Source organism: Giraffa tippelskirchi, chromosome 8, assembly GCF_054371585.1.
Source record: "Giraffa tippelskirchi isolate mGirTip1 chromosome 8, T2T-mGirTip1v1.2.pri, whole genome shotgun sequence".
NCBI lineage: Eukaryota > Metazoa > Chordata > Mammalia > Artiodactyla > Giraffidae > Giraffa > Giraffa tippelskirchi.
The window spans coordinates 141,681,215-141,708,785 of record NC_137282.1 but is presented as its reverse complement, the minus strand read 5'-3'; the positions used below and the strand labels follow the sequence as shown (position 1 = coordinate 141,708,785).

Below are 27,571 nucleotides of genomic sequence, written 5' to 3'. Positions count from 1 at the left end.
GTCAAGCAATGCTTTATCAAGATTATGCCTTCCTTGACCTAGTTGACTAGGTAGAAATCTTCCTATTACAGGTCATTTTAAGAATGATGCTTATTAGAATTGCAATTTTACATGTTTTATTATTGGATTAATGTCTTTCTACTTGGAGTAAGTTTCCATGAGGGCATGAATTGTGCCCACTACTGCATTTTCAGCACCCAAGGCAATGCTTGGCATGTAATAGGCACTTGATATGTTTGCTCAATGAGTCAATCAAAATGGAGTACTAAAGTATGCAGTTGGAAATATAAGCTTGGATCTCATAGAATTAAAAAATGAACTCTACATTGGCCTTATAATGGTTATTGTAGAAAGTCTCTCAAATGCAGTATAATTATTATAGGGATAGTGCAAAGCCATTATTTATTACATCTCAATGGTTCACAAACAATTTAGCATCTTTCTTTCTCTGGATTCCCCTTCTTTGATCATGGTGCCATCATCTTATCTGTTATCCAGTATCAAAAAACCTGGGGTCCTCTTTGAGTTTATCCATGTCATATACATTCCGTTAGTTGTCAAAGTAAGGTTCGTTTCCTTTTCAAGATGATTCTCACATCTGTTTCTTTCATTTTATCTGATCACTTCCAAATTAATTTAGGCTCTTATCTTTTTATGGCTATGTCACTATAATATGTGTTTCCCTGGTGGCTCAGTGAAGAATCTTGCTACCCAGGTGGCACTAGTGGTAAAGAATCCGCCTGCCAGTGCAGGAGACATGAGATGTGGGTTTGATCTCTGGGTTGGGAAGATCCTCTGGAAGAGGGCATGGCAACACACTCCAGTATTCTTGCCTGCAGAATCCCAAGGACAGAGGAGCACGGGAGCTATAGTCCATGGGGTCGCAAAGAGTCAGTTATGACTAAAGCAACAGCATGCATGCACTAATGCAGGAGATGTGGGTTTGATTCCTGGGTTGGGAAGATTCCCTGGAGAAAGAAATGGCAACCCATTCTTGCCTGGGACATCCTATAGACAGAGGAGCCTGGCAGGCTACAGTCCATGACACCATGAAGAGCTGGGCACAACTTAGCGACTAAACAGCAACAGCAACAACAGTCACTGCAGTAGTCTTCTACTGATCTCTCAGCCTCCTTTCTCTTGTCCAAACTACCAAATTACTCTTTCTGAAAGTCATCCCAGCTTATGTTGGTATTTCTGTTGCCTATCAAATAAATAAATTAAAATCTCAAATCCCTCCAGAACCCTGGTTTTAAATTCCAACCTTATTTTCTTCTAATACCCTCAGTGTTTGCCAAATTTCAATCATTCAGATCCCACCATTTGTCATATTTTTTGCCATATCTAAGAAGATGTGTACTAATTTCTATTCAATATTTTTCCTTAAATTAACTCACCTTTTTACTGAGTCTCATCCTAATTTATAATTTCTTCAAAGTCAAGGGCTTGATGTGTTTGATACACTTTTTTTTCCTAATTCTTATGATAAATATTAAATGTTACTATTACAATGTTTACTTGGGTACCACCTGAAGTCATCTTATATGTTAGTGGTGATCTGGGGACTACACTTTGGGGAGCTTTGCTATATACAAATTCTCTACTCTATTCCCTGCCTATAGAATATATTTTTCATGTCTAATCTTTTTTTGTTGTTATTGTTCCCTCACTTCCTTTCCCAGTCGATTCGATTTAGTAAATGTTGTGGCAGGCACTGAGGATGAAGATAATGGTAAGATACAGATTTTCCTTTTTCTTTCAAGGAGTTTATACTTTGTTAGAGGAATTACTAATCCACCGTCCTCAAACAATATACAAATCCTACTTGTCTTTTTTGTGATGACCAGCTCAGATTTTACTGGCTATTAGAGTCCTTCATGTATTACCTCTGTTCAAAGAGATTTTTCTCTCCTGAATTTTTCCTATTGTATTTGACTTTCTGAATCATGTCTTAATATTTGTCTTTTAATATTGTTTTAGTATTCTCCTATTTATCTTCTGATGAAGATATTCTTGCATTCCTCTATGGATGTTACATTTAGTAGAGACTAAATGGCAACCCACTCCAGTGTTCTTGTCTGGAGAATCCCAGGGACGGGGGAGCCTGGTGGGCTGCCGTCTATGGGGTCGCACAGAGTCGGACACGACTGAAGCGATTTAGCAGCAGCAGCAGCAGCAGCAGCAAGTAGTGATTAAGGACAGGGGTTGTTTTTTCTACTCTTAACTACTTGAAAAGAGGAGAGTAATGGAATTTAATAAAATATAAAACTGAATATTCTAATCAGTTTTTCAGTTTATTCTTTTATTCCTTTGGATCTTGTTTTAAAATTCTATACTTTTCCTCTTTCAATAGCTCCCTGTATTTACTTCCTAGATATGCCAGTTATTACCTGGTGAGAGGTATTTTGGAACAATGATATTGTATTTTTTTAATGTAATTCTACCCAGGAAATGTTTTTTGGGATAGGAGTCACAGTAATTTTACATGAATCATTTATTTCCCAATATCTTTGCATTTCTTATTTAGTTTTGTTGTTTCTAAAATCACTTTCCTTTTTTCTTTTCCTTATGCTTGTCTTCTAAATGTAAAATGACTAATAGTAAGGGTTCCATTTATTTCTTTTTTCTTTTCATCTTTACTAAGGTACAACTGACAAGTAAAAATTGTATATACTTAAAGTGCAATACTTTATTTCATCCTAGTTTTATTGAGATATAATTGACATATGATATGATGATAAGTCGCTTCAGTCATGTCCGACTCTGTGCGACCCCATGGACAGCAACCCACCAGGCTCCTCTGTCCACAGGATTCTCCAGGCAAGAATACTGGAGTGGGGTGCCATTTCCTTCTCCAAATTGACGTATAACACTGTGTAAGTTTAAGGTGTACAACATATGATATATATGTATATATTATAGATTTCTATGGTAAGTTTAGTTAACATCCATCACCTCACACAGTTACAAATTTTCTTTTTGCCCTGTGGTGAGAACTTTTAAAATCTACTCTCTTAGCAACCAACTTGCAGTTTTGATGTATGTTCCTGCTTCATCTTGTGAACCAGGCACTTAACGTTTGTTAGCTTACTTGTAAGATAAAATTTACCACCATTGATTTTCTGTTAAGTCCTATATTCCTACCTTTGTATCTAAACTATCTTGAAAGTACATATATTCATTTTACTAATATTTGCATCATTTTGCTAAACATGGCACTATTTTGATAGCTCACCTTTTTCCCCTTCCTTTTTTGGGGTCCTCTAAGATTTTCACGTGTGTTAGTCGCTCAGTCGTGTCCGACTGTTTGCGACCCCATGGACTGTAGCCTACCAGGCTCCTCTGTCCATGAGATTTTCCAGGCAAGAATACTGCAGTAGGTTGCCATTTCCTTCTCCAGAGGATCATTCCAACCTAGGAATTGAACCTGAGTCTCCCACATTGCAGGCAGACTTGTTACCATCTGAGCCACCAGGGAAGATTTTCATATATGTGTCTTAAAGGGAGGATTAACAATTGTTTTTAACTAGTCTGTTTTTTTGGTGGTCTTTAGAGAATGTTCCATTTTCATAGTTGGAGTTTCTATTATATGACTCACTTGCTTTCAAAGAAACCTCTAGTGGGTATAAAAATGTTTTGACTGCAAGCTAGAAATTTTGGAGAAGATACAGGGAGGTTTCTATGAATTCATCTCTTCTGAATCCTTGGTTCAGAGGGATATACTCTTCAATATGCAGTTAGCTGAGCTGATTGCTAAAGTCTGTCTGCTGTGGCTTTTTTTTTAGTAGTTGCCTTGGCAGAGTCCCTGCTTCTTAGCAGGAATCCTAGAGAAACTGTACTTGTCAGAGCCTTCTAAATCCTCTAGCTAACTACCAACAAAGGTCTGTATAGTCAAGGCTATGATTTTTCCAGTAGTCATGTATGGATGTGAGGGTTGGACTATAAAGAAAGCTGAGCACCGAAAAATTGAAGCTTTTGAACTGTGGTGTTGGAGAAGACTCTTGAGAGTCTGTTGGTCTGCAGGGAGATCAAACTAGTCAATCCTAAAGGAAATCAGCCCTGAGTATTCATTGGAAGGACTGATGTTGAGGTTGAAGCTCCAATACTTTGGCCACCTGATGTGAAGAGCTGACTCATTTGAAAAGATCCTGATGCTGGGGAAGATTGAAGGCAGGAGGAGAAGGGGTTGACTGAGGATGAGATGATTGGATGGCATCACCAACTCAATGGACGTGAGTTTGAGCAATCTCCAGGAGATGGTGAAAGGCAGAGAAGCCTGGCGTTCTGCAGTCGGTGCAGTTGCAGAGAGTCGGACATGACTGAGCAACTGAACAACAAAAAAACTACCAGATGAACCCAGAGAGCTATAGAAAAATGACATAAGGATCATGAAAACCTAAATATTTTAAACTATATTAAAAGCCTTCTGGTTACATTTTTTCCTGGTTAGCATAATATATGCAAGAGATATCAACCAAGATTCATAAAAAAATTTAAATATGTATATTCCAGAGACATATATTTGTGTGTATGCTAAGTTACATTATAAAAATTTCATGTTCAATATTTATTCTCCTCCTCCACTCCATTTTTTTTTTTCCAATGCAGTCTTGCTAATAAATCCATGTGGTTTATCAAAGGTCTGAAGGAGTTTTGAGATTTCTAAAATTAACTTAGGATTCTACACCAAGTGTGGGGCTCTGAGCACACGAGAGGGGTCCACACAGTGGTCTGACTTGTGGAGCTTCTCCTGTCAGCTGCGGTTGAATAGCATGAGCCATTTATGTAATGTTTTATACTTTGGGCAGGTACTAAAGTATGGTTTCTTTCTCTCTGTTTTTGGTCAAACCTCTTTAAAGAATCCTAGCATATTAGATTAGTTTGAAAAACTTCCTTGGAAGACATCCAGTTAGTCCAAAAGAATTTTGTACTTTGAAATATAAACTCATATCTGGAAAAAACCATGAAGATAATCTATTCCAACCACTTGGCTGATTCCTTAGAATCTCCTCTGCAGCATTCCCACTGATCAATCATGCACTCCTTTCTTCTTTTTTTAAAAAACTTATTTTTAATCAGAGGATAATTGTTTTACAATATTGTGTTGGCTTCTTCCATACGACAATGTGAATCAACCATAAGTATATATTAAACTCTTTCTCAGACTCTTTTAGGTATCCTGATTTTCCTTATTGCTGACATAAAAATCCATTACTTTGAATCTTCCATTCACTGGTCTTATTTCCTTGGGGTTATACAAAATATTCTAATCCAAGATGAAACTTCATATATTTAAAAATAATTCCCATTTTCTCCTTGTGTGTCCCTCTCCTACCACCCCAGGTGAGACTGTAGAACTTTCTGCTTACTTGAAATTATTTGAATTCCCTTATCCTCATGGGCTTCTCAGGTGACACTAATGGTAAAGAACCTGCCTGCCAATGCAAGAGATATAAAGAGATGCAGGTTCGATCCATTGGTCGGGAAGATCCCTGGAGGAGGACATGGCAACCCACTCCAAAATTCTTGCCTGGAGAATCCCATGGACAGAGGAGCCTGGCAGGCTATAGTCCATAGGATCACAAAGAGTCAGACATGACTGAAGCGATTTAGCATGCACACACACCATCATAGTCTTTCTCTTCTGAAGGCACTCTATTTGATCCACACCCCATGACAGAACTGAATGTAATATTCAGAGTATGGGTTAACTAGCACAGAATAATAGTAGCATGAAAATAAAGTTCCTAAAATCTATACTTTTAATCAGACTAAAATTGACTATTGTAAGGTATATCCTGTAACTACTTAATTTGTCTCTGTATTCTGCCTACTTACATTCCTTCTCCTGGCTACCTCATTTTGCAAAGTGCTTTTTACAAGTTTATCAGTCATCTTCAAAACAGCAACTTCAGTGGTCTATTTCTGTTCTTACTCTTCTTGGAGTCTCAGCTGTCCTTTAATTATACTTTATTTTTGAAATTCTCATCTTCCTTAATTATCATAATGCTCATTATATAGATCCTCCTTCCGTCTTCCCATACCTTAATTTTCTTCTTCAACATAGTATAAGTAACAAGGTTAGTTCTTAGACCTGTGCTTTTGCCAGCTCTGTACTTTCTCCTTTGGGGAGGTCATTTACTCTTAAGGCTTCAACTGTGACCTCTATTGGACTGGCTGCAGACCCCTCAAGTGACAAGTGTTATTGTTTGTCCCCTTATAAACTCAATATATCTGTTATTCCCTTTCTGCTCCACAAACTAGCTCCTTGTTGTTATTGTCTGCCACTGTGTTTCAGTAGTCATGGAGTCATCAATTATCTTGCTTTTTGCTTTTCCTTACTTACATATAGTCAGTCATTATGAAGTAGTGATTCTTTTTGAGAAAATATGTCATATCTATCTCTTCTGTTTATTCTCTATCACTTACTACTCCAAGTACCCCTTAACTAGTTTTACTATCTATGATGTTTCTTCTCTTCAGTCTATTTTGAGTATTGTTCTTTAAATGCAACCTTATTTACTTCTGAACCACCAGGGAAGATCTGGTTTCGATCCCTGGGTCAGGAAGATCCCCTGGAGAAGGGAATGGCAACCCACTCCAGTATTCTTGCCTGGAGAATCCCATGGACAGAAGAGCTTGGCGGCCTACTGTCCATGAGGTTGCAAAGAGTCGGACACAACTGAGCGACTAACACTTTCTAACACGACTAACACTTATTTGCTTCACTCTCCTTCTCAAACACTCAAGAAGGCTTCCAGTTACCTAATGAATAAAATCTAAATTCTGGGTTTACTTTTAAAATCCCTTCAGAATCTTCTTCTAACCCTCCTTTTCAAAATTATACCACCAAATGCTTATGAGCCTACTGCAACAATAAAATTTCCTACTTCCCCTGGAACATAACATGGCAGTCTTTAATCCCTTTGGTTTTCTTCTACTTGTTCTACTTCACTCAGCATCTCATCTCCCTTTTGAGATACATCATATACTACTTCTTCCTTCCTCATCTTCTCATCCAAAGAGGTTGCTAACTTGTATTATATTGTCCATATAAACTTCATTTTGATGCTTAGATTTTACTTAAAAAAACTGTCACACATATACATATTATGTCATTGTATATGCTACAATTTACTTGATTTGTAGGGACTCATATTTTTCTCTACACCCCTTATTGCTAGAAGAGTGCCTTGCACAGATCCACCAGGAGGAATTACTGGTTGGTTGATTGGTCAGGCTATCACAAAGATAAAATATTTGTCAAAGGAAATTATTTTAATTTTTCAAATAGAAATGTTTTATTTCAGAAAGTATCCAGTCTTTCTTGACTGAGTAAATCTAAGTATCAACTTATAACAGAGGTGGAAGCTGAGGTTTGTGACTAAAGAGGTCTAAAACTGTTTAAACTTCCGAATAGCAGAAACTTTGCAGATGTATAGTTTAAAGGCAATCTACTATGATACAGTTAAGTAATGGCTAGGATATGACTTGTATATGGAGGACAGAAGTCATAATAATCAGTTGTCTTATGGGCCTTTTATTTACCACTGCTCTTCCTTTTTGTTGTGCTTTATAAGCAAAGGAAGCTTTACTTGGTTTTGCGCCTTTGTGAAGTTTCCACTTTTTTATCCTTGATTGTCAAGTTATTCTTTCCTTGAACTTTGTCCTTTTCTCCATGACCATTCTTGGTTTTGGCATCATTTTCTTCTTTATCTTTCCCTGTATCTCTCTTTTCATTGTCCTGCTTTTCTTTGTCCTCTAAACTCTCCTTTTCTTGGGCCGTTTGTCCATTTGATATTCTGGTCTCACTCTTCTTTACTTGGGACCCCTGTCCTACTGGTATTCTGGTCTCACTATTCTCTACTAGGGACCCCTTTCCTATCGGTATTTTAGTCTCACTCTTCTCTACTTGGGATCCCTGTCCTATTGGTATTCTAGTCTCACTCTTCTTTACTTGGGACCCCTGTCCTTTGGGTATTCTGGTCTCACTCTTTACTTTGGGCCCCTGTCCTTTTGGTATTCTGGTCTCATTCTTCTTTACTTGGGACCCCCGTCCTACTGGTATTCTGGTCTCACTCTTCTCTACTTGGGACCCCTGTCCTATTAGTATTCTGGCCTCATTCTTCTTTACTTGGGACCCTTGTCCTACTAGAATTCTAGTTTCACTCTTCTTTACTTGGGACCCCTGTCCTTTTGGTATTCTGGTCTCACTCTTTACTTTGGGCCCCTGTCCTTTCGGTATCTTGGCTTCATTTTCTTCTGTTTGGGCATCCTGTCCTTGTGGTATTTCAGCTTTACTTTTCTCTACTTGGGCTTCCTGTCCTTGTGGTACTTTGGCCTCACTCTTTTCTACTTGAGTGTCCTGTCCTTTTGGTATTTTGGATTCATTTTTCTCTACTTGGGCTTCCTGTCCTTGTGGTACTTTGGCCTCACGCTTTTCCACTTGGACATCCTGTCCTTTTGGTATCTTGGCTTCACTTTTCTCTATTTTGGTGTCCTGTCCTTGTGGTATTTCAGCTTTACTTTTCTCTACTTGGGCTTCCTGTCCTTGTGGTACTTTGGCCTCACTCTTTTCTACTTGGGTGTCCTGTCCTTTTGGTATTTTGGCTTCACTTTTCTCTGCTTGGGCGTCCTGTCCTTGTGGTATTTCAACTTTACGTTCCTCTACTTGGGCTTCCTGTCCTTGTGGTACTTTGGCCTCACTCTTTTCTACTTGGGCTTCCTGTCCTTGTGGTACTTTGGCCTCACTCTTTTCTACTTGGGCTTCCTGTCCTTTTAGTGTTTTGGCTTCACTTTTCTTTATTTGGGCTTCCTGTCCTTGTAGTATTTTGACCTCACTCTCCTCTTTTTGGGCTTCCGGTCCTTTTGGTATTTTGACTTCACTTTTCTTTACTTGGGCTTCCTGTCCTTGCGCTGTTTCAGCCTCATTCTTCTCTACTTTGGCTTCCTGTCCTTGCAGTATTTCAGCCTCACTCTTCTCTACCTGGGCTGCTGCTTCTCTTGGCATTTTCATGTCTCTCACTTTTTCCTGGGATTCCTGTCTTTTCATTATCTCAGCATTACTGTCCTTTGCCTTGACTTCCATTTCTATCTTACCTTTCTGCAACTCAATATCTTGGAAATTGCTTGATTCTCTTTGGTGCTCTGCTACCACGACTTCATCAGAATCTGTAAATGAGATTTTCTTCTGTAGTTCTTCCTTGTTTTCTTCTTGGCTACTCTGAAACTTTGTAGTGCTTCCACTTTTTAAAATCTGGGCTTTGGAATCTGATTTTTTTATAAGTTCTCCATCCATGTAACCTGGAAATATAACTGAGCACACAACAAAAGTGCATGATTCAGATATCAAGTATTTTTGTTTTATTCCTACATAAAACTGACAAGTGGAGATAACTTGTGGAGATAACTTGAGATTTTCCTCAAAATATAAAATGGTGGAACTCTACATATAAAATTATATAAATATTGATAACTTTCCAGACTTCTTTCAATAAATCCAAAGATTAACAGAAGAAAAGGTAAAATGTTTTCAAAATGAACTGGCATTTGTTCAATATATTGTGTCTAATAAATAATACTTGATAGCTAATGGAAGATGCATTCCAAAAAGAAATAGATTTTAATTTTAGAAAAATTACAGAAAGCAATGATTGTTTCTTAAAATAGAAAGAGGAAGTTCAAAATATGCTTTCCCTATTGAATAAAAGCATATCTCATTAATATGCAAAAGTAATGCTAGTGCTAGCTGATAATTATTGAGTACTTACCATATATATATACCAGGCAGTAATGTTCTGAGCACTTTGTATGTATTAACTCATTTAATCCTCACAAAAACCATATAGGGTAGATACTATTACTATTCCTGTTTTACAGATTAATAAACTAAGGTACAGAAAGTTTAAATGAGTGTGAATATGGTCATGAAGTTAGTAGGTGGTGGAGCTGGGATTTGAACCTGAGTAGTCAGACTTCAAAGGTCAGTTTTAACCAATACCCTAGACATCTGCTAACGCACTATGCAAAAATTTCAAGTCCCTTGAAATTTCATTGTATAGGTAAATTTTCATGTATAGGTAAATCAACTTTGCTGTGTCTCACTTTCTGTGTGTTCTATAAATTTGAATTTGTTAGTTTTTGCCTTTTTTTTTTTTTTTATGATTTGATTCCCTGGATTAAGAGAAAACAGTATTTGTAGTACCAAGGAAAATTGTGTGGGTTCTTGCCATGAAGCAGAGGCATGCCTTGCTTTGAGCAAGTCCAATATTTAATATTTAATGGCATAGAAAGAATACTGAATTTAAGACTTAAATCAAAAACATCCCTGTTAGCTGGATTTATTTGGGGGAATCAGTTAATCCCCAAAGACTTACTTTCTTCATATTTAGTCTTTTCTGCCCATTTTGTTCAGCTGTTTAAGGATTCTAGACAGTGTTTAAGGAGCACAGCCTTTAGAGACAGACTGGTTTAAATCCGACTCCACACTTGACTAGCTGGGTGATCTTGGGGAAACTTCACTTTCTAAGCTGTAAAATGAGAACAGGTACTTCACAGAAGTATAAGTAGCTACCTCACAGAAGTATAAGGAGGATTAAATATCAATAATATCTAAGTTAAGCAGTCAGTTCAGTGCAGGAAACACAGTATGTAATGAATAAATGTTGACTATTACTACTCTCACATGAGACAGACACATGTCTGTCTGTCTCTGTCTCTGATCTATCAAAACTCTGTCTGATCTATCAAGATATTCTTAGTTCCAACCAAATAATTTAGAGAAATGGTTAATTGCATTACAGAAAGATTTACTGCTTAAAATTTAACTATTCAGTTTTTAAAATAGGAAGCTCTTTGGTACATTTAGGGTTTGATGTTTGAAAAATTAATATATATATAACTTAATTCTACTAGTTATAAAAAAGTGAGATACTTGAATTAAGTAAGAATGTAACTCTAAATCAAACAGGATATTGTAATTCAGTGTTTCCTGTTTGGTATTTTAAAACTTTTGACACCAAGATAAATATAACATTAAGAACCCTGCAGTAATGCTTTCTGAGCCCTTTTGTGTATTTTCTTCCCTAGTTCTGCTCAGCAAGATATTAATACGGATATTTTATTCTAGAAAAACACATTTCCAACTTTCTAATGAAAATCGGTGGTAATATATCTTAAGCATTTCTGTATTGAGAAAATCCAGAATATTTTGATTTTGATAGCACTACCAGTGGACACTTTGTTTGGGGGTGTGTTGTGGTAAAGAGCATGCTTTTCTACTGAACCTTCTAATCTAAAACACCTTTTAGTTACTTCTAACAATATCTTCATACCCTTGGTTATTTTAATATCTTTGCTATATATTTTCTACTTTAAAGTTAATTAACAGAAATAGATTTTCTAGGGTTTATTTTTTAGAAAACTAGTTATCCCATAAAGTGAAATTTACCCCTATTTCAACTTTGAATTGCAGAAGTAAACCACAGATCATTCTTTCATCAAATTCTAAGTTCGTCTCTTCCTTCTCCTAAATTTCTAGATAATACATAAAACTTTTCTTTCCCTTGAACCACATAATCTCTGTATTATAAAAATTTGTAAGCCCTGGTTGAAAGTCCATTTATTGCAGGCAATAGCCTATACAACAAAATTATAGTACAATCAAAAGACTTAATTAAAATTTTAGTGATCATTGTATTCAGGCTGATTAAAAACTTTAAATTGGATTAATTTTTACTAAAGCTAAGTGATATCATAAAACAATTGTCACATTAATAATTCTAATTCTGTGATACTTAAATAAGGTAGAAAATAGATCATGGGCTCTGTTGGGTATTAATCTTATTAGGTTTTTAATTTAGTGATTGTCAGAGAGAGCACAATCAGATGTAGACTCTAAAAGATCTTTTAAGTATTGGAGAGATGAATCATAGTTCTCAGGCTTCAGGTTAAGTTTGAAAGATCATATACTTATTAGCTGAAAGTGGAGGTGAGAAAATAAACTCAGCTTGAGAGTATGATGAAGTTTGATGGGCTGATCTGTCTTAAATCTTTCTTTGAACTATGAATTGAATCTTAACTTCTTTGCACCGAAAATATCAACTGGGAAGAATATGTTTGAAATATTGTCAATAAGAACATATCTTTCACCAAGAAATAATTTAAAAGATTAAGCTGGCAATTAAGAAATATTCATTAAAAATGAATCCCCCTGCAATCCCTTCCCATAGCCCACTTTCTTTTTGTTAGGAAAACATACACAGTATTATCACCTTCCCCATGTGGGGAGGGCATTTGAGAGCTACAGACACCTCAGGACTAGTCTGAATGTATGTTTCTTGTTCTGTGAATCAAAAGAAAACAATTGTCCCTTTCAATTTTGCCTCCTTCCCCCACCCACAAACCCACCCTCCTTCTAAGTGTGAACTGAGAAAGAACAGTAAGCCTTAAATATGATTAAATATAAAGACATATTTTATGTTTACCAGTGGTTAGAATGTTTGAAAGACTTGAAATGTATCTCATGACATTTAAATGTTGTTTCTTATGGTGACATTTTCCACAGTTTTAAGTTATTGTTCTGTTTTGTTTTATAAGATTTCATTGAAGAATTGAGCTCTTAGTTAAATAATGCTGATATAGACAAATCTGAATTTAAAAAAGTTAAAAGCTTAATCGATTTAAATGAGATGTCTTCTATTTTTAAAAGGATTCTTTACACATTTAATTATATAGCTTTTCTAGTAGGCATATGTTTGTGTTTAAAAATATCTGATTTGTAGATAAGGTTTCAGGTCTAATTACAAAAAATGCATTGGTGGTTCAGTATAGGAGGCAATGTGTTGATGTGGAAAAGGTGTGTATTTCAGAGACAAGAAGTCCTGGTTTTAGATCCTGATATTGCTGTTTACAAATTCTTTTAATTTGGGCACGTCTAAACCATTTTCCTGATCTGTAAAGTGGGGGATAATAATAGATGCCAGGCAAGGCTATAGTAGAAATAAGACATACTGTTTTTGAAAATGCCTAGCACATGCACGCATGCACGCTAAGTCGCTTCAGTCATGTCCGACTCTGTGCGACCCTGTATGGACTATATGGACTGCAGCCTGTCAGGCTCCCCTGTCCATGGGCTTCTCCAGGCAAGAATACTGGAGTGGGTTTCCATTTCCTTCTCCAGTGCCTAGCACAGTGCACAGTATATAAGAGGTGCTCAGTACCTACTATATCTCTCAAAGGTAAAGTTATTTAAAAGGCAACAGGAAGTCCATGAAATTTTGTTTTTAAGTAGTTTTCTTTTTCTTATCAATGTGATTCAGTTGAACTTCACATATAACTAAAATAGAATTCTAAATTACCAGCAAAGAGCTAACAGAATTCAGAAATCAATGTTTCATTGTATTTTCCTGGGAGTCAGTAAGGAGATTCTTTTTCAGAGCCTAGAAGATGGCCAGATACTATAGCACCCTTTTTAAAATCTTAAACTTTTTTTTCTATTTTCCTAGTCCATTATTTTTTATTTGAAATAAGAGTTAGAGGGCATAGAAAATAGTCTGTCTTGTCTTTAGGAACATAGTATTAAAAATAGTGAAGTATTGTTTCAAAACTTGGTGTCATATATCTATGACATATGTTGGAGAAGACTCTTGAGAGTTCCTTGGACTGCAAGGAGATCAAACCAGTCAGTCCTAAAGGAAATCAATCCTGAATATTCGTTGGAAGGACTGATGCTTAAGCTGAAGCTTCAATACTTTGGCAACCTGATGCGAAGAGCTGACTCATTAGAAAACAACCTAATTCTGGGAAAGATTGAAGGCATTAGGAGAAGGGGATGACAGAGGACGAGATAGTTGGATGGCATGACTGACTCAATGGACATGAGTTTGAGCAAGCTCCAGGCATTGGTGATGGACTGGGAAGCCTGGCATGCTGCAGTCCATGGGGTCGCAAATAGTCAGACACGACTGAGTAACTGAACTGTACTGATATATGACATAAACCAAAATTTGTCTCCAGTGTGTTTTCCAGTGGTATTCATGAATAGCAATACCTACAACTTAGTAATTTTTCACACCCTTTTGTGTAAACTTGATCTCCCCTACAGCAACCTCTCCAAAAATAGTTGCTGAAAGTGTTGGAAAATTCTGGAAAATAGGGATATTTATAATGATCTTAGAAGCACAAGACTATTTGGGGAGTAAAAACAATCAGGCTAGACAATAACTATAAATAATGTAAAATATCAGAGTTGTGAATAGATAATGAACTTACCCATAGGAGATAGTGCTAAAAATGAAACACAAAAGGAAGTCAGTGGGAATTTTGTAACTCAAGAAGAACCCAATTCTCAATGATACACTTTGTTGGTTGTTGTTCAGTCCTAAGTCATGTCCGACTCTTTGCGACCCTATGGACGTTAGCATGCCAGGCTTCTCTGTCCTTCACCATCTTTGTTGGTGAATCCAGAAATAGGACTTCCAGGGAGTATAAAGCCCTCTGTTTCATACTCAGGAATCCTGGTGGCCAAAACTCCATATGCTACTCCATAGAGAAGTAACATTATGCAAACTTTAGAAAGCCATTTAGTGGATTTGAATCTGTGGGTAAGTAATATTCTACCAAAATTCAAACAATTTCCCACCTTTCATTATTCTCTCACAAGTCAGATTTTTACCCACTCTACTTCAGTTTGAAAAATATGTATCATTAGTCAGTTATCAAAATCACCATCTTTTTCTGACATCTATCATTATGTCAATCCTAGGGGATTTTTTTTTAAGTAAAAATTATCTTTTGCCAGATTTTAGCACAAAGAAAACAGATTCTTTTGTGATAGACTAGCTGGGAATATACACTGCCAATAATGTTTGGTAGTAAATAATCAGGACCAACTACAAGACCATTATATTTGGTGACAAAGAAAAAATAGAGAAAAGGAAATAAAAATAAGAGAAAATCACTTATTTAAGAAATACTGATTACTCTAAGGTCGAACTTGGAATACAAAAATATCTGGGAACAAAAACTCAAAGTATCTAGACACAGAAATGGGTAAGGCAAGGAAATGATCCAAACTTACTGACTTTTCCAGAACTGTCCACTGAAAGAGACAAAGATAAACACAGCAGTAGGTATTGGGTTTCCCTTCTTCAACCCTCAATCCTCTGCACTGGTTGCAATCTGTGTCACGAACAATTAAGTTCTATTTATTTGAATACGGAGAACCTTCCTTTCCCTTCCCCCTTCTCTTGGTCTATTGTGATTAGCTACTTTATTTAAAGATGTTTTAATGAATATATATAATTGACATCCAACATTATGCAAATTTGAAATACACATGTTAATTTGATATATTTTATATATTGTAGTATGACAGTCTTTGCAGGATCATTAGCAGCTCGATCACATTACATAATGATCCTTTCTTTTTAGTGGTTGGAATTCTTATGTTCTAGTCTCTTAGCAAGTTTGACAGTTATAATTTTGTTGTCTATATTCACTATACTGTGCATCAGATCTCCAGATCTTATTTACTACTTGTTGCAAGTTTGTATCCTTAAGCATCTCTCCTATACCTGCACCCCCAATTCCCTGGTAATCACCATTTTACTTCTGTTTTTTACTAGTTTGACTTTTTTAGATTCCACATATCGAGTACATGTAGTACTTTACTTCCTCTCTCTCTCACTTATCCACTTAGCATAATATACTCATGGTCCATCCATATTGTTGCAAATGGGGATATGTGCTTTCTCATGACTGTGAATAATATTTCATTGTATACATACAGTCATCCCTCAGTATCTGTGGGAGATATTTTATTCTCTGCACCCCCTGCCCAAATCCATGGAGCTCAAGTTTCTTATTATAAAATGGTGTCATATTTGCATATAACCTATGAACATCCTCCTGTATACTTAAATCATCTCTAGATTTATTATAGTACCTAACACAGTGTAAATGCTGTGTAAGTAGTTGTTTGCATGTGGCAAATTCAAGTTTTGCTTTTTGGAAGTTTCTGGCTTTTTTATTCCCAAATATTTTCTATACATGGTTGGTTGAATATGTAGATGCTGCACCCATGGATACAGAGGAATGATTGTATGCCACATCTTCTTTATTCATTCATCCATTGATGGGCACTTGGGTTGTTTTCATATCTTGGCTATTGTGAATATGATGCAATAAACATTGGAATACATATATCTTGTTGATATCCTATTTCATTTCCTTTAGGTATAGAGCAGAAGAGGCACTGCTAGATAATTTGGTAGATCCACTTTTAATTTTTTGAGGAATCTCTTTATTGTTTTCCATAGTGATTGAACTAATTTACATTCCCATCAAGAGTGTACAAGGTTTCCCTTCTCTGTGCATCCTTGTTACACGTGTTATCTCACACTCGAGTATAGCCATTCTATCTGGTGAGAGGTGATACACCATTTGCTGAAGACACTATCTTTTTCCCATTGGGTGTGCTTAGCTTCCTTGTTGAATATTAATTGACTGTACAAAGGTTTAATTCTGAGCTATTTGGTTACATCAATTTATTTTTATGCCAGTGCCATAGTGTTTTAATTATTATAGTTTTGTAATATAGTTTGAGATCAGGAAATGTGAAATAGCTAGTTTTGTTTTTTTCCCATCAGGATTTGAGTTCTTTGTGGTTCCATACAAATTTTAAGACTTTTTTTTTCTTCTATTTCTGTGTTGAATATGAAGAATACCATTTTAATGGGGATTGTTTTGAAACTATAGATGGCTTTGGGTAGTGTGAACATTTTAACAGTATTAATTCTTCTGATCCACGAACGTTGGGGATAGCTGTCCATTGTTTCTTCTTTGATTTCTTTTAGCAAACTGCTAATAGTTTCTGTTGTACAGATATTTCCCTTCCTTAGTTAAATTTGTTCCTAGATATTTTATTGATTTTGATGTTACTGTGAATGGGAAAGTTGTCTTTATTACTTTTTCAGTTGTTTCATTATTAGTGTGTAGAAGTGCAATTGATTCCCAAATGTTGATTTTGTATCAGAAGCTTTACTGAAATTATTGACTAGTTCCAAAAGTTTTTTGGTTGCATCTTTGACATTTTCTATATATAAAATCATACCAGCTATAAATAGTGACAGTTTTACTTCTTTCTTGATTTGGATTTCTTCTATTTCTTTTTGTCCTATCCTATGATCTGTCCCTGAGAGAGTTCCACTGGACTTGAGAAGAATGTGTATTTTGTTGCTGTTGGATGGAATGTTCTGTATATGTCTGTTAAGTTCATTTGATCTAGCATATAGTTCAATTCCAGCACTTCTTCATTGATTTTCTCTCTGGATGACCTATCTATTGCTGATAGTGGGATATTGAAGTCTCCTGCTGTTATTGTATTGTTATCTCTTTCTCCCTTCAATATTAGAACTGATAACTTATTTAGGTGCGCCAATGTTGGGTGCATATATATTTACAATGATTATATTTTCTTGTTGTAGTGACCCTTTCCTTATTATGTAATGACTTTGTTTGTCTCTTATTACTGTTTTTGGCTTAAAGTTTATTTTGTCTCATGTAAATATGTCCAAGCTAGGCTTCAACAGTACGTGAACCATGAACTTCTAGATGTTCAAGCTGGATTTAGAAAAGGCAGAGGAACCAGAGATCAAGTTGCCAACATCCGCTGGATCATCGAAAAAGCGCGAGAGTTCCAGAAAAACACCTACGTTCTCTTTATTGACTACGCCAAAGCCTTTGACTGTGTGGATCACAGTAAACTGTGTAAAATTCTTAAAGAGATGGGAATACAAGACTGCCTGACCTGCCTCCTGAGAAATCTGTATGCAGGTCAAGAAACAACAGTTAGAACTGGACATGAAACAACAGACTGGTTCCAAATCGGGAAAGGAGTACATCAAGGCTGTACATTGTCACCCTGCTTATTTAACTTATATGCAGATTACAGCATGAGAAACGCTGGGCTGGAGGAAGCACAAGCTGGAATCAAGATTGCCAGGAGAAATATCAATAACCTCAGATATGCAGATGACACCACCCTTATGGCAGAAATTGAAGAAGAACTAAAGAGCCTCTTGATGAAAGTGAGAGAGGAGAGTGAAAATTTGGTTTAAAGCTCAACATTCAGAAAATTAAGATCATGGCATCTGGTCCCATCACTTCATGACAAATAGATGGAGAAACAGTGGAAACAGTGTCAGACTTTATTTTTCTGGGCTCCAAAATCACTGCAGATGGTGATTGCAGCCATGAAATTAAAAGACACTTACTCCTTGGAAGGAAAGTTATGACCAACCTAGACAGCATATTAAAAAGCAGAGACATTAGTTTGCCAACAAAGGTCTGTCTAGTCAAGGCTATGGTTTTTCCAGTGGTCATGTATGGATATGAGAGTTGGACTATAAAGAAAGCTGAGCGCTGAAGAATTGTTGCTTTTGAACTGTGGTGTTGGAGAGGACTCTTGAGAGTCCCTTGGACTACAAGGAGATCGAACCAGTCCATCCTTAAGGAGATCAGTCCTGGGTGTTCATTGGAAGGACTGCTGTTGAAGCTGAAACTCCAATACTTTGTCCACCTGATGCGAAGAGCTGACTCGTTTGAAAAGACCCTGATGCTGGGAAAGATTGAGGGCAAGAGGAGAAGGGGACGACATAGGATGAGATGGCTGGATGGCATCACCAACTCGATGGACATGAGTTTGAGTAAGCTCCAGGAGTTGGTGATGGACGGAGAGGCCCTGGCGTGCTGTGGTTCATGGGGTCGCAAAGAGTCAGACACGACTGAGCGACTGAACTGAACTGAGCTGAAATCATCCAAAGTCTGTAGTTTACATTAGGATTCACTTTTTTTTTTTTTAATCTTTGTCTGATTTATTTCAGTTAGCATAAGAGCCTCTAGATCCATCCTTGTCACAAATGGCAATATTTCATTTTTATGGCTGAGTACAATTGCAGCCATGAGATTAAAAGACGCTTACTCCTTGGAAGGAAAGTTATGACCAACTTAGACAGCATATTAAAAAGCAGAGACATTACTTTGCCAACAAAGGTCCGTCTAGCCAAGGCTATGGTTTTTCCAGTAGTCATGTATGGATGTGAGAGTTGGACTGTAAAGAAAGCTGAGCACAGCAGAATTGATGCTTTTGAACTGTGGTGTTGGAGAAGACTCTTGAGAGTCCCTTGGAGGACTGGTGTGCTGCAGTCCATGGGGTTGCAAAGAGTCGGACACGCCTGAGCGACTGAACTGAATATTCCATTATATATATATGTATATATATCTTTAAAAAATAATTACAGGCTAATTACATTACAATATTGTAGTGGTTTTTGCCATAACTGACGTGAATCAGCCATGGATGTACATGTGTCCCCCATCCTGAACCCCCCTCCCACCTCACTCCCCATCCCATCCCTCAGGATTGTCCCAATGCACTGGCTTTGAGTGTCCTATTTCATGCATATGATTAACTTTTGGTGTGATATATTCTATGGGTTTGGGGAAGTGTTCAGTGACATATATAACAGTATATTATCATACACAGTATTTCATTGCACTCAAAATTATCGTGCTCCACCTATTCATGTTTCCTTACACCTTTCCCCACTTCACACCTCACCCCTGGCAATGACTGATATTTTTACTGTCTCCATAATTTTGTCTTTCAAGAATGTCATATAGTTGGGATCATACAGTATATGATCATACAGTATACTTCCCTTGTGTCTCAGACTGTAAAAGCATCTGCCTACAATGTGGGAGACCCGGGTTCGATCCCTGGGTTGGCAAGATCCCCTGGAGAAGGAAATGGCAACCCACTCCAGTATTCTTGCCTGGAAAATCCCATGGAGAGAGGAGCCTGGCAGGTTATACAGTCCATGGGGTTGCAAAGAGTCGGACACAACTGAGCAACTTCACTTCACTATACAGTATATAGCTTTTTCAGATTGGCTTCTTTTATTTAGTAATATACATTTAAGTTTCCTGTCTGTCTTTTCATGATTTTGTAGCTCATTTCTTTTTAGTGTTGAATGATATTCCATTGCCTGGATGTACCACAGTTTGAAGAACATCTTGTTTGCTTCCAAGTTTTGACAATTACAGATGAAGATGCTATGAAAATCTGTGTGCAGGTTTTAGTGTAGACATACGTTTTGAATCCTTTGAGTATATACCAAGGAGCATGATTGCCAAACTGTATGTTAAGAGTATGTTTAGACTTATAAGAAACTGCCAAATTGTCTTCCAAAATGGCTATACCATTTTGCATTTCCTTCAGCAACGTTGTTTCATATCCCTGTCAGCATTTGGTATTGTCAGTATGCTGATTTTTGACCATTCTAAATAGGTATGCTGCTGCTAAGTCGCTTCAGTCGTGTCCGACTCTGTGTGACCCCATAGCCGGCTGCCCACCAGGCTCCGCCGTCCCTGGGATTCTCCAGGCAAGAATACTGGAGTGGATTGCCATTTCCTTCTCCAGTGCATGAAAGGGAAAAGTGAAAGTGAAGTCGCTCAGTCGTGTCCGACTCTCAGCGACCCCATGGACTGCAGCCCACCAGGCTCCTCCATCCATGGGATTTTCCAGGCAAGAGTACTGGAGTGGGGTGCCATTGCCTTCTCTGAAATAGGTATGCAGTGGTATCTAATTTTTAATTCGCATTCCTTGGTGACATATGATGTTGAACATCTTTTTTAATGTTTATTTGTCATCCATATATCTTCTTTGGTGAGGTATCTGTTAAGGTCTTCAGCTCATTTTTTAACTGGTTTTCTTATTATTGAATTTTGAGAGTTCTTTGTATGTTTTGGATTACAGTGTCTTTGCGAATACTTTTTGTCAGTCCATGGCATATCTTCTAATTCTCTTGATAGTGCCTTTGTAGAAGAGAAAACTTTAAAGAAGTCAGCTTATGAATTATTTCTGTTATAAATTCTGCTCTTAGTTTTGTATCTAGAAAGTTATTGCCATTCCCAACATCATCTAGATTTACACCTATGCTATCTCCAAGGATTGTTAAAGTTTTGGGTTTTATATTTAGGGATGTGATCCATTTTGAGTTAAGTCAGGTTGGGGTCAAGTTTCATTTTTTGCAAGTGCAGGTGTTGCAACACCATTTGTTGAAGTTTATCTTTGCTCCAGCGTATTGTCTTTGCTCCCTTGTCAGAGATGAGTTGACTCTGTATGTGCAAGTAGGGCTATTTCTGGGCTGTCTATTCTGTTCTACTGATCTATTTATCTGTTTTTTCCACCAATATCACACTGTCTGGATTACTGTAGCTTTATATATAAATCTTGAAGTTGGGTAGTGTTGATCCTCCAATTTTGTTCTTCTCCTTCAATATATTGTATTGGCTATTCTGTGTCTTTCATTTTTTAAAAGTTTGCCTGAGTATTACATAAGTTCCTATTCTGTTCTCTCAAGGAGGGAGCATCAGAAAAGGCTTCTAGAGTAGTGCTCCTAACGTTTACTCTCTGAGCAGCAGTGGGGGTTCAGGTTTAGAGATGAAGGAGGGGACAAAGATCAACTTTTCTTTCTATATTCAACTTATTTTAATTTGTTTTTCTTTGTTTACATTGGGCATCTGTCCTTCCTTATACTCTCAGCTTACTCATATTTTCTAATTTTATTTTTCCACCTTTCATCTTTTGGAATTTTGTTTTGGGACCCTATATTTCAGATTAAAATATAAATTTGTTATTATGTTATATCCATGGTCTTTCTGGTGATCTAGCTTCAGCATATTTTGCCAGCATTGTTTCCCTTTGTTTCTATTCTATAACTTAATTCTCTAACCAAAGGAACAATTTTTTTTCTTTATCCTGACACATGGTTTCCTATTTCTGTAGGCCTTTAATTTACAGCCCTCCTCCCTAAAAACCCCCAAACCCAACAACCCCCCAAACTATTTGTAACCTAAAGTAATACTAAAAAGTGTAGAAGAAAAGTGGTGGAAAATAGTCACTCAGGGTTCAGACTGGTCAGAAGTTAAAAGTATCAGGGCAAATAAAGGAACACAGGTATTACAGATGGCCAGAAGAAACTGAGAAAGATGATTAGAACTTACCAGCTGCCACTGGACCAATTACTAAAAAAGAAAAATAAAACAAATTATTATTTAAAAAAAAATATGTACTTGGTTCCCATTGAAAACCCCACTAGGAACATTACAAAAGGGACTTTTGGGAAACATTACATATTATATCAATATTCTATTCTGTATTAATTCAGTCTTAACTCCACTTGAATAACCTAAATATTGAGATCATTTTTTTTTTTTTTTGTTAGTGTTCAGTTGCTAAGTCATGTCTGACTCTGCGACCATGTCAAACTCATGTCTATTCAGTTGGTGATGCCATCCAATCATCTCATCCTCTGTTGTCCTCTTCTCCTCCTGAACTCTGTCTTGCCCAGCATCAGGGTGTTTTCCAATAAGTAGACTTTTCACATTAGTGGCCAAAGTATTGGAGTTTTAACTTTAGTATCAGTACTTCCAGTGAATATTCCAGGTTGATTTCTTTTAGGGTTTCCTTTAGGAAGGCCTGTTTAATGGGTTATATGAGTGAAATTCACTTTTCTAATGAAATAATTTTTGTTTTTAAGATTCTTAACTAGGGCAAGAGTCACAATCTTTTAGGAGAATGATCAGCAGTTCAAGATTACTATTTTATGTTTCTCTTTTTTTTTTTTTTCTGTCTGATAACCTCTGGGTTTTAATCAGAAATTTTAAATATGGTTTAGTAAGTTACATGTGTGAAACATGTAACCATTTAAGATTAGAGTTCTTACTTGCACATCTTTCAAGGGTATAGGACAGGGAAAAACCAGGATCGGTTATAATGACAAATGAAAAGTCTCAGGAGCTTCAATTCCTAATCTTTTATAGGCCTAAGTCTTTCATATGTTTAGAGTGGGCAAATGGAGTTGAGTTAAGCTCCTCTTACTTTTCTTCTCGATTTTTATGAAAATTTAAAGTATTTATTTAAATTTTGCTCCTTCTATTTTTTTTCTACTTCAGAATCTAATCTCATAATGTGTCTGTTCTATTCTTCACTTTCCATTATATAATTCTTCTAAGTCCATCACTTAATTTACTTATTCCTTGTCTTATCTTGAAAATATTTGAGCTAAAACCTTTGCTATTTTAGGACATTTTTTTCTATTAAAAATAAGGCCATATTATGTCTGTTCTCTTTATTCTTTGCATGAATATATTTCTCACTTAATATCAATAATTTTGGGAAATACAGAAAAATTTAAAAGCAAAGGAGATGGGGAAATATACTACTTAGATTTTGCATTAATAAAAGTGATTACAGCCAATCAAAGTATGGGACTGGAACCCTGTGGGGGCTAAAGGACACTAGGATTGCTAACCAAACAGCATGTTGATGGGTTTGGAAAAGAACTCTACTCAACCTAACACAAAACTCAAGCTTCCAAAAATTCAATTACTAATCATATTCTCTGTAGTGGAAGAAGAAAAAAATTCCTGAGACCACTTTCTCTTGTAAGAAGGAAGCTGCAATGAAACATCATAAATCAGCCCCTCTACTGTTTTTGTCCAATAATTGAGGGCTGAAGGACAAATGTGGAGGCATTAATATACCCACAGCTTCATATAAATAGGAAAGCTGGGAGATGACATGTAGTAATTGTTATGGTAGAAGTTATTAATATCTAGATATTATTAATAGTCTACATTATTATAAAATATTAAAATTTCACAGTTATTATAGATAAGCATTATTTATGAATCATAAGCTAATAGTGACTGTAAAAACTGTTATTACACTAAGTTAAAGATTTATTCTTTGCTCATAGGTCATTTAGAAAAGAGTTGAAATACAGTCATTAGATAGAATGACTGGCCTTGTATGTGGAGGGGATATGAAAAGCTGCTGAAAAATAGGCAGCTGGTGAATTTATACCTAAAATCTCATCCAAGTCAAGGTCATACTTCCACCTAGTGTATTGAACAGAGTTTGTATTAATGCTATTACTCTTGAAAGTAGTAAAAATGGCCAAACATTTTATCATTTGATAAGAATAGCCAGTTTCCTCACAACACTTAGAGGGTGCTTAACTAATGTCAACCAAGAAGAAGCTCCGTGTGACTGCCAAATAAAGAACTAAACTCCTAGAGGTACTTCAAAATCCTGTGTCAAAAACATAAAAATAGGTCTCTCTCTGGGGTGTTACTTTGAAAGAATAATGTAGTCTCTCTGCCTAAAAGAGTTAGAGAGGCTATCATCCTCTAGTAACTGGAACATGACATTTTAAAGTCTATTTTAGGAGACATAGGTAAGAGGGTAAAGTATGTATATATACACTTTTCTTAGGAAATTGAGAAAAAAGAATTTCACATTCGTTGGTAATTTTCGAAAAATTATTTCTTAAAAGTTCTCCACTGCAAAGTATGTTAAAGTAGACCTCGAGGATTGTAGGAGAAAGGTATCAGATGTTACCACGTTCGAATGTAGCTCATAATTTTTCTGCCTCTTTCTTTTGGCGAAGAGATTTGACTTCCTACTCTCGTCTCTTCATCATCAGATTTTCCTCACAGCTTGACTTGTATTGATGAAATGTTTAAACTGTCACCAGCACTGTTTCTCCCTATTTTTTTTTTTTTTCTGTCAGTAGGGGTTTATGTTTTCCACTAATTTATAAATAAATTTGTTGTTCCAGTAATGTGGAATAATGAGAATGAGAACATCAAATTTTCAAAGAAATGATTAAAGACAATACCAAATAAAAATATAAATTAAATTTTAAGAGACATTAAATAGTTTACCCACAGCCACATGGCTGGTAAGTATTTTAACTGAAATTTGATTGGTATGTCTGATTCCTTTCTTTTTTTTTTTTTTAATAAATTTATTTATTTTAGTTGGGGGCTAAATACTTTACAATATTGTAGTGGTTTTTGCCATACATTGACATGAATCAGCCATGGGTTTACATGTGCTCCCCATCCTGAACCCCCCTCCCATCTCCCTCCCCATCCCATCCCTCTGGGTCATCCCATTGCCCCAGCCCTGAGCATTTGTCTCATGCATCGAACCTGGAATGGCGTTCTGTTTCACATATGATAATATATATGTTTCAATGCTATTCTCTCAGAATGCCCCACTCTCACCTTGATTCCTTTCTTAAACACTGAACTATATTACCTTTCCTTTTTTTTTTTTAACCAATTAGCATCATGCAAATGTTTTGTTCCATATTTAGAATAATTCCTTAGAGCATGTATATGGAGATGGAACTACAAGTTTAAAGGATATTCTGTTCTTTATATCTTGCAATATACTGCCTCTGCACGTTTGCTTTCTAAAAGGGTTATATTAATTTAAATGGGATCGGTGATATATCAGTGTATAATACTTACCAAAGCAATGCTGACATTGCTTATTCTATTTAAATTTGTTTCTTCTTTAGGTGCAAAAAAACTACGACCTCAAGGTCTTAATTTTCTATCCTTTATTTTTTTACCAGTCATTAGGCATACTACAGTTTTGAAATTCATCAGTAACTTAAGGGTACTAGATAATGGGGAGGCAAAGTGGGTTGGAAAATGTGAATATGAAGTCCTTTACTTGAGGGCTAATTTTCAAAAAGACACTGGAATTAAGAAATAGATGAATAATAACTTACCAATAGGTACTGGAGTAACTGGCAGAACAACATGAAACAAATATATAATAGCAGAATTTTAGAATCAAGAATATAGTTACCTTCCTTGTTTTTCCAAGGCAACAGAGAGATGTTTAGAAGATACTAAACCTCCCCCAGAAAGACATTCAAAATGGAATAACAGGAATTAGCATTTCTTTGTGGTGGAGTAGTAGTCCTAGTCTGATGAGACTGTCTTCAGTGTATTTCAATGTAGTAGAGAGGCAGACTGGGCTAATAACATAAATGCTTATGTCATTCTTTTTCTTTCTCCTCTAGTATACAGGATTTAAATCATGTGGAGAACTTTCAAAAAATTTAAATGCTAATTGCAATTATTCTCTTTCCTCTTCCCGCACCTAACATATCATACTGAGTTTCCCTCTATTTTTTATTGGTATCTCCATATTTATTACATCTCCCCTATATATCTTTCCTTTTTGTAGTATGGAAGGTTCTTGTTATTAAAAGCTCTTTGAATAGTTTTAGAAAACAACATGTTTTTTATACTTAGTCTCAATCAAATATTTATTCTTTTTATTGAAAAATTAATAACACAGCAGTTTGCCAAGTAAAAGAGAGAGAGACTATTTATAAATAGAATAAATGCAAATGGTCATATTTGGGAAAAATATGTCAGTTTACGATCCCAATTTGTACCAAATTTATGAAATGAAAAAGGACTTACAGTAAGGTACTGCTACATGTGCTAAAATCCAAACACAAATGATTAGTATGGGTTGATGTTGATAACAGAATTGACACTCATAATAAAATTCTTACTAATATGGTTTCCAGACAAGAATTTCTGGGATGAAAAAGGAAGAGTAAGTTCCAAACCTTTTACATGAGTTACTTTAATCTTTCTTGTACAGTAACACAGTCATTTAAAAAGGGTAAGAAAGAGGGAGGTTATTTTCCTTTTATCATCTAATTTCTCATGGAAATTAAAATACCACAGAGCTGGAAAAGTCTCATATCTTTTGTTTACTCTTTCATGTGAGCTTTCCTACTTTTCTCTGTCATTTCTGTCTTACATTTAGTTGAAAACGTATTCTTTTCTTGAAAAGTCAGTAGAGCTAATCCCAAGATTTTCTTGGCATTCTTAATTATTTCTGCTTATCAGCTTCATCTTCTAGATATTATTTAATAATCCAAGTGGGAAGAAATTGGTCTGTGTGTTTGCAAAAATTAGTAAACATAAGCAATTCCAGCTGTCAGAAATGAAGATTGACTTCACTTTCCCTGTGTTTCTCCTTGGGCAATAATATATAATCTCTGTCATGTCCTTATCATAAATCTCTTAAAATATATGAAGTCTAGTTTGTTTTTAGTAGGACATTTTAACTTACTATGAAAAAAATCAGTCATGTTAATTTTTCCCACTTATCGTTGTAATCTGTGCTTTGTATAGAATCATAAATATTCTAGAAGGATTCTGAGGAGAGGGTGTGAAAAATATAAATGTCAATTTTTTCTTTGAAAAGGAAACAATCATTTTTAGGAAAAAGCCCACAGTGAGTGCATAACAAATATCAAACAGAAAGGAAATTTCTTAGAATTGCAGTTGTCATTAATGTAGATACAGAGAACATGGCTCTCATTGATCTAATTGATATTGTTCAGTAAATAAAGATGGAAATATCCTCTATAATACTATTGAAACATATTTGTCAGATACAACAGTTCCATTTCTAGAAGTGAGAGAAATAAGCTACATTTTCTTCCTATTTTCCCCAACTTCTCTGTGTGAGAAACCTGTCTAGAATGTTCAAATTTACATATGAACTCTAGGACTGGAGTGTCTTTTTCTATTTTTGGTCCCTGCTATATTCCCAGTGCCTGGCACATGATAAGACCTCAATAATTATATTTTTTTGAATGAGTAAGATCTCAAT

The 27,571-nt window shown here is 36.0% G+C and overlaps 1 protein-coding gene and 2 long non-coding RNA genes across 21 annotated transcripts in view; 2 read left to right on the top strand and 1 right to left on the bottom strand.

Annotated features, from left to right (window-relative positions):
• The window catches only part of LOC145518295 (uncharacterized), a 51,324-nt gene that overhangs the window by 5,312 nt on the left and 18,441 nt on the right, over positions 1-27,571 (top strand). The gene's annotated exons all lie outside the window — the stretch shown is intronic.
• Positions 7,277-27,571, bottom strand: part of TSBP1 (testis expressed basic protein 1) — a 53,160-nt gene continuing 32,865 nt past the window's right edge. For 12 of the 19 annotated variants that reach the window (XM_081522357.1, XM_081522360.1, XM_081522347.1 and 9 more), the window contains one exon: positions 7,277-9,303. In XM_081522357.1, coding sequence (XP_081378483.1) covers positions 7,592-9,303 — 1,712 coding nt within the window. In that variant the 3' untranslated portion in view covers positions 7,277-7,591. Of the gene's footprint in view, positions 9,316-14,271; positions 14,287-15,079; positions 15,101-22,068; positions 22,090-25,655; positions 25,674-26,361; positions 26,383-27,571 lie in introns of all 19 variants that reach the window. The other 7 variants (XM_081522358.1, XM_081522343.1, XM_081522344.1 and 4 more) reach the window with 3 other exon arrangements.
• On the top strand, positions 8,256-26,902 carry LOC145518294 (uncharacterized). Its single transcript, XR_014062816.1, has 2 exons — positions 8,256-9,352; positions 25,640-26,902. It is a non-coding gene; the product is annotated as an uncharacterized LOC145518294 (long non-coding RNA).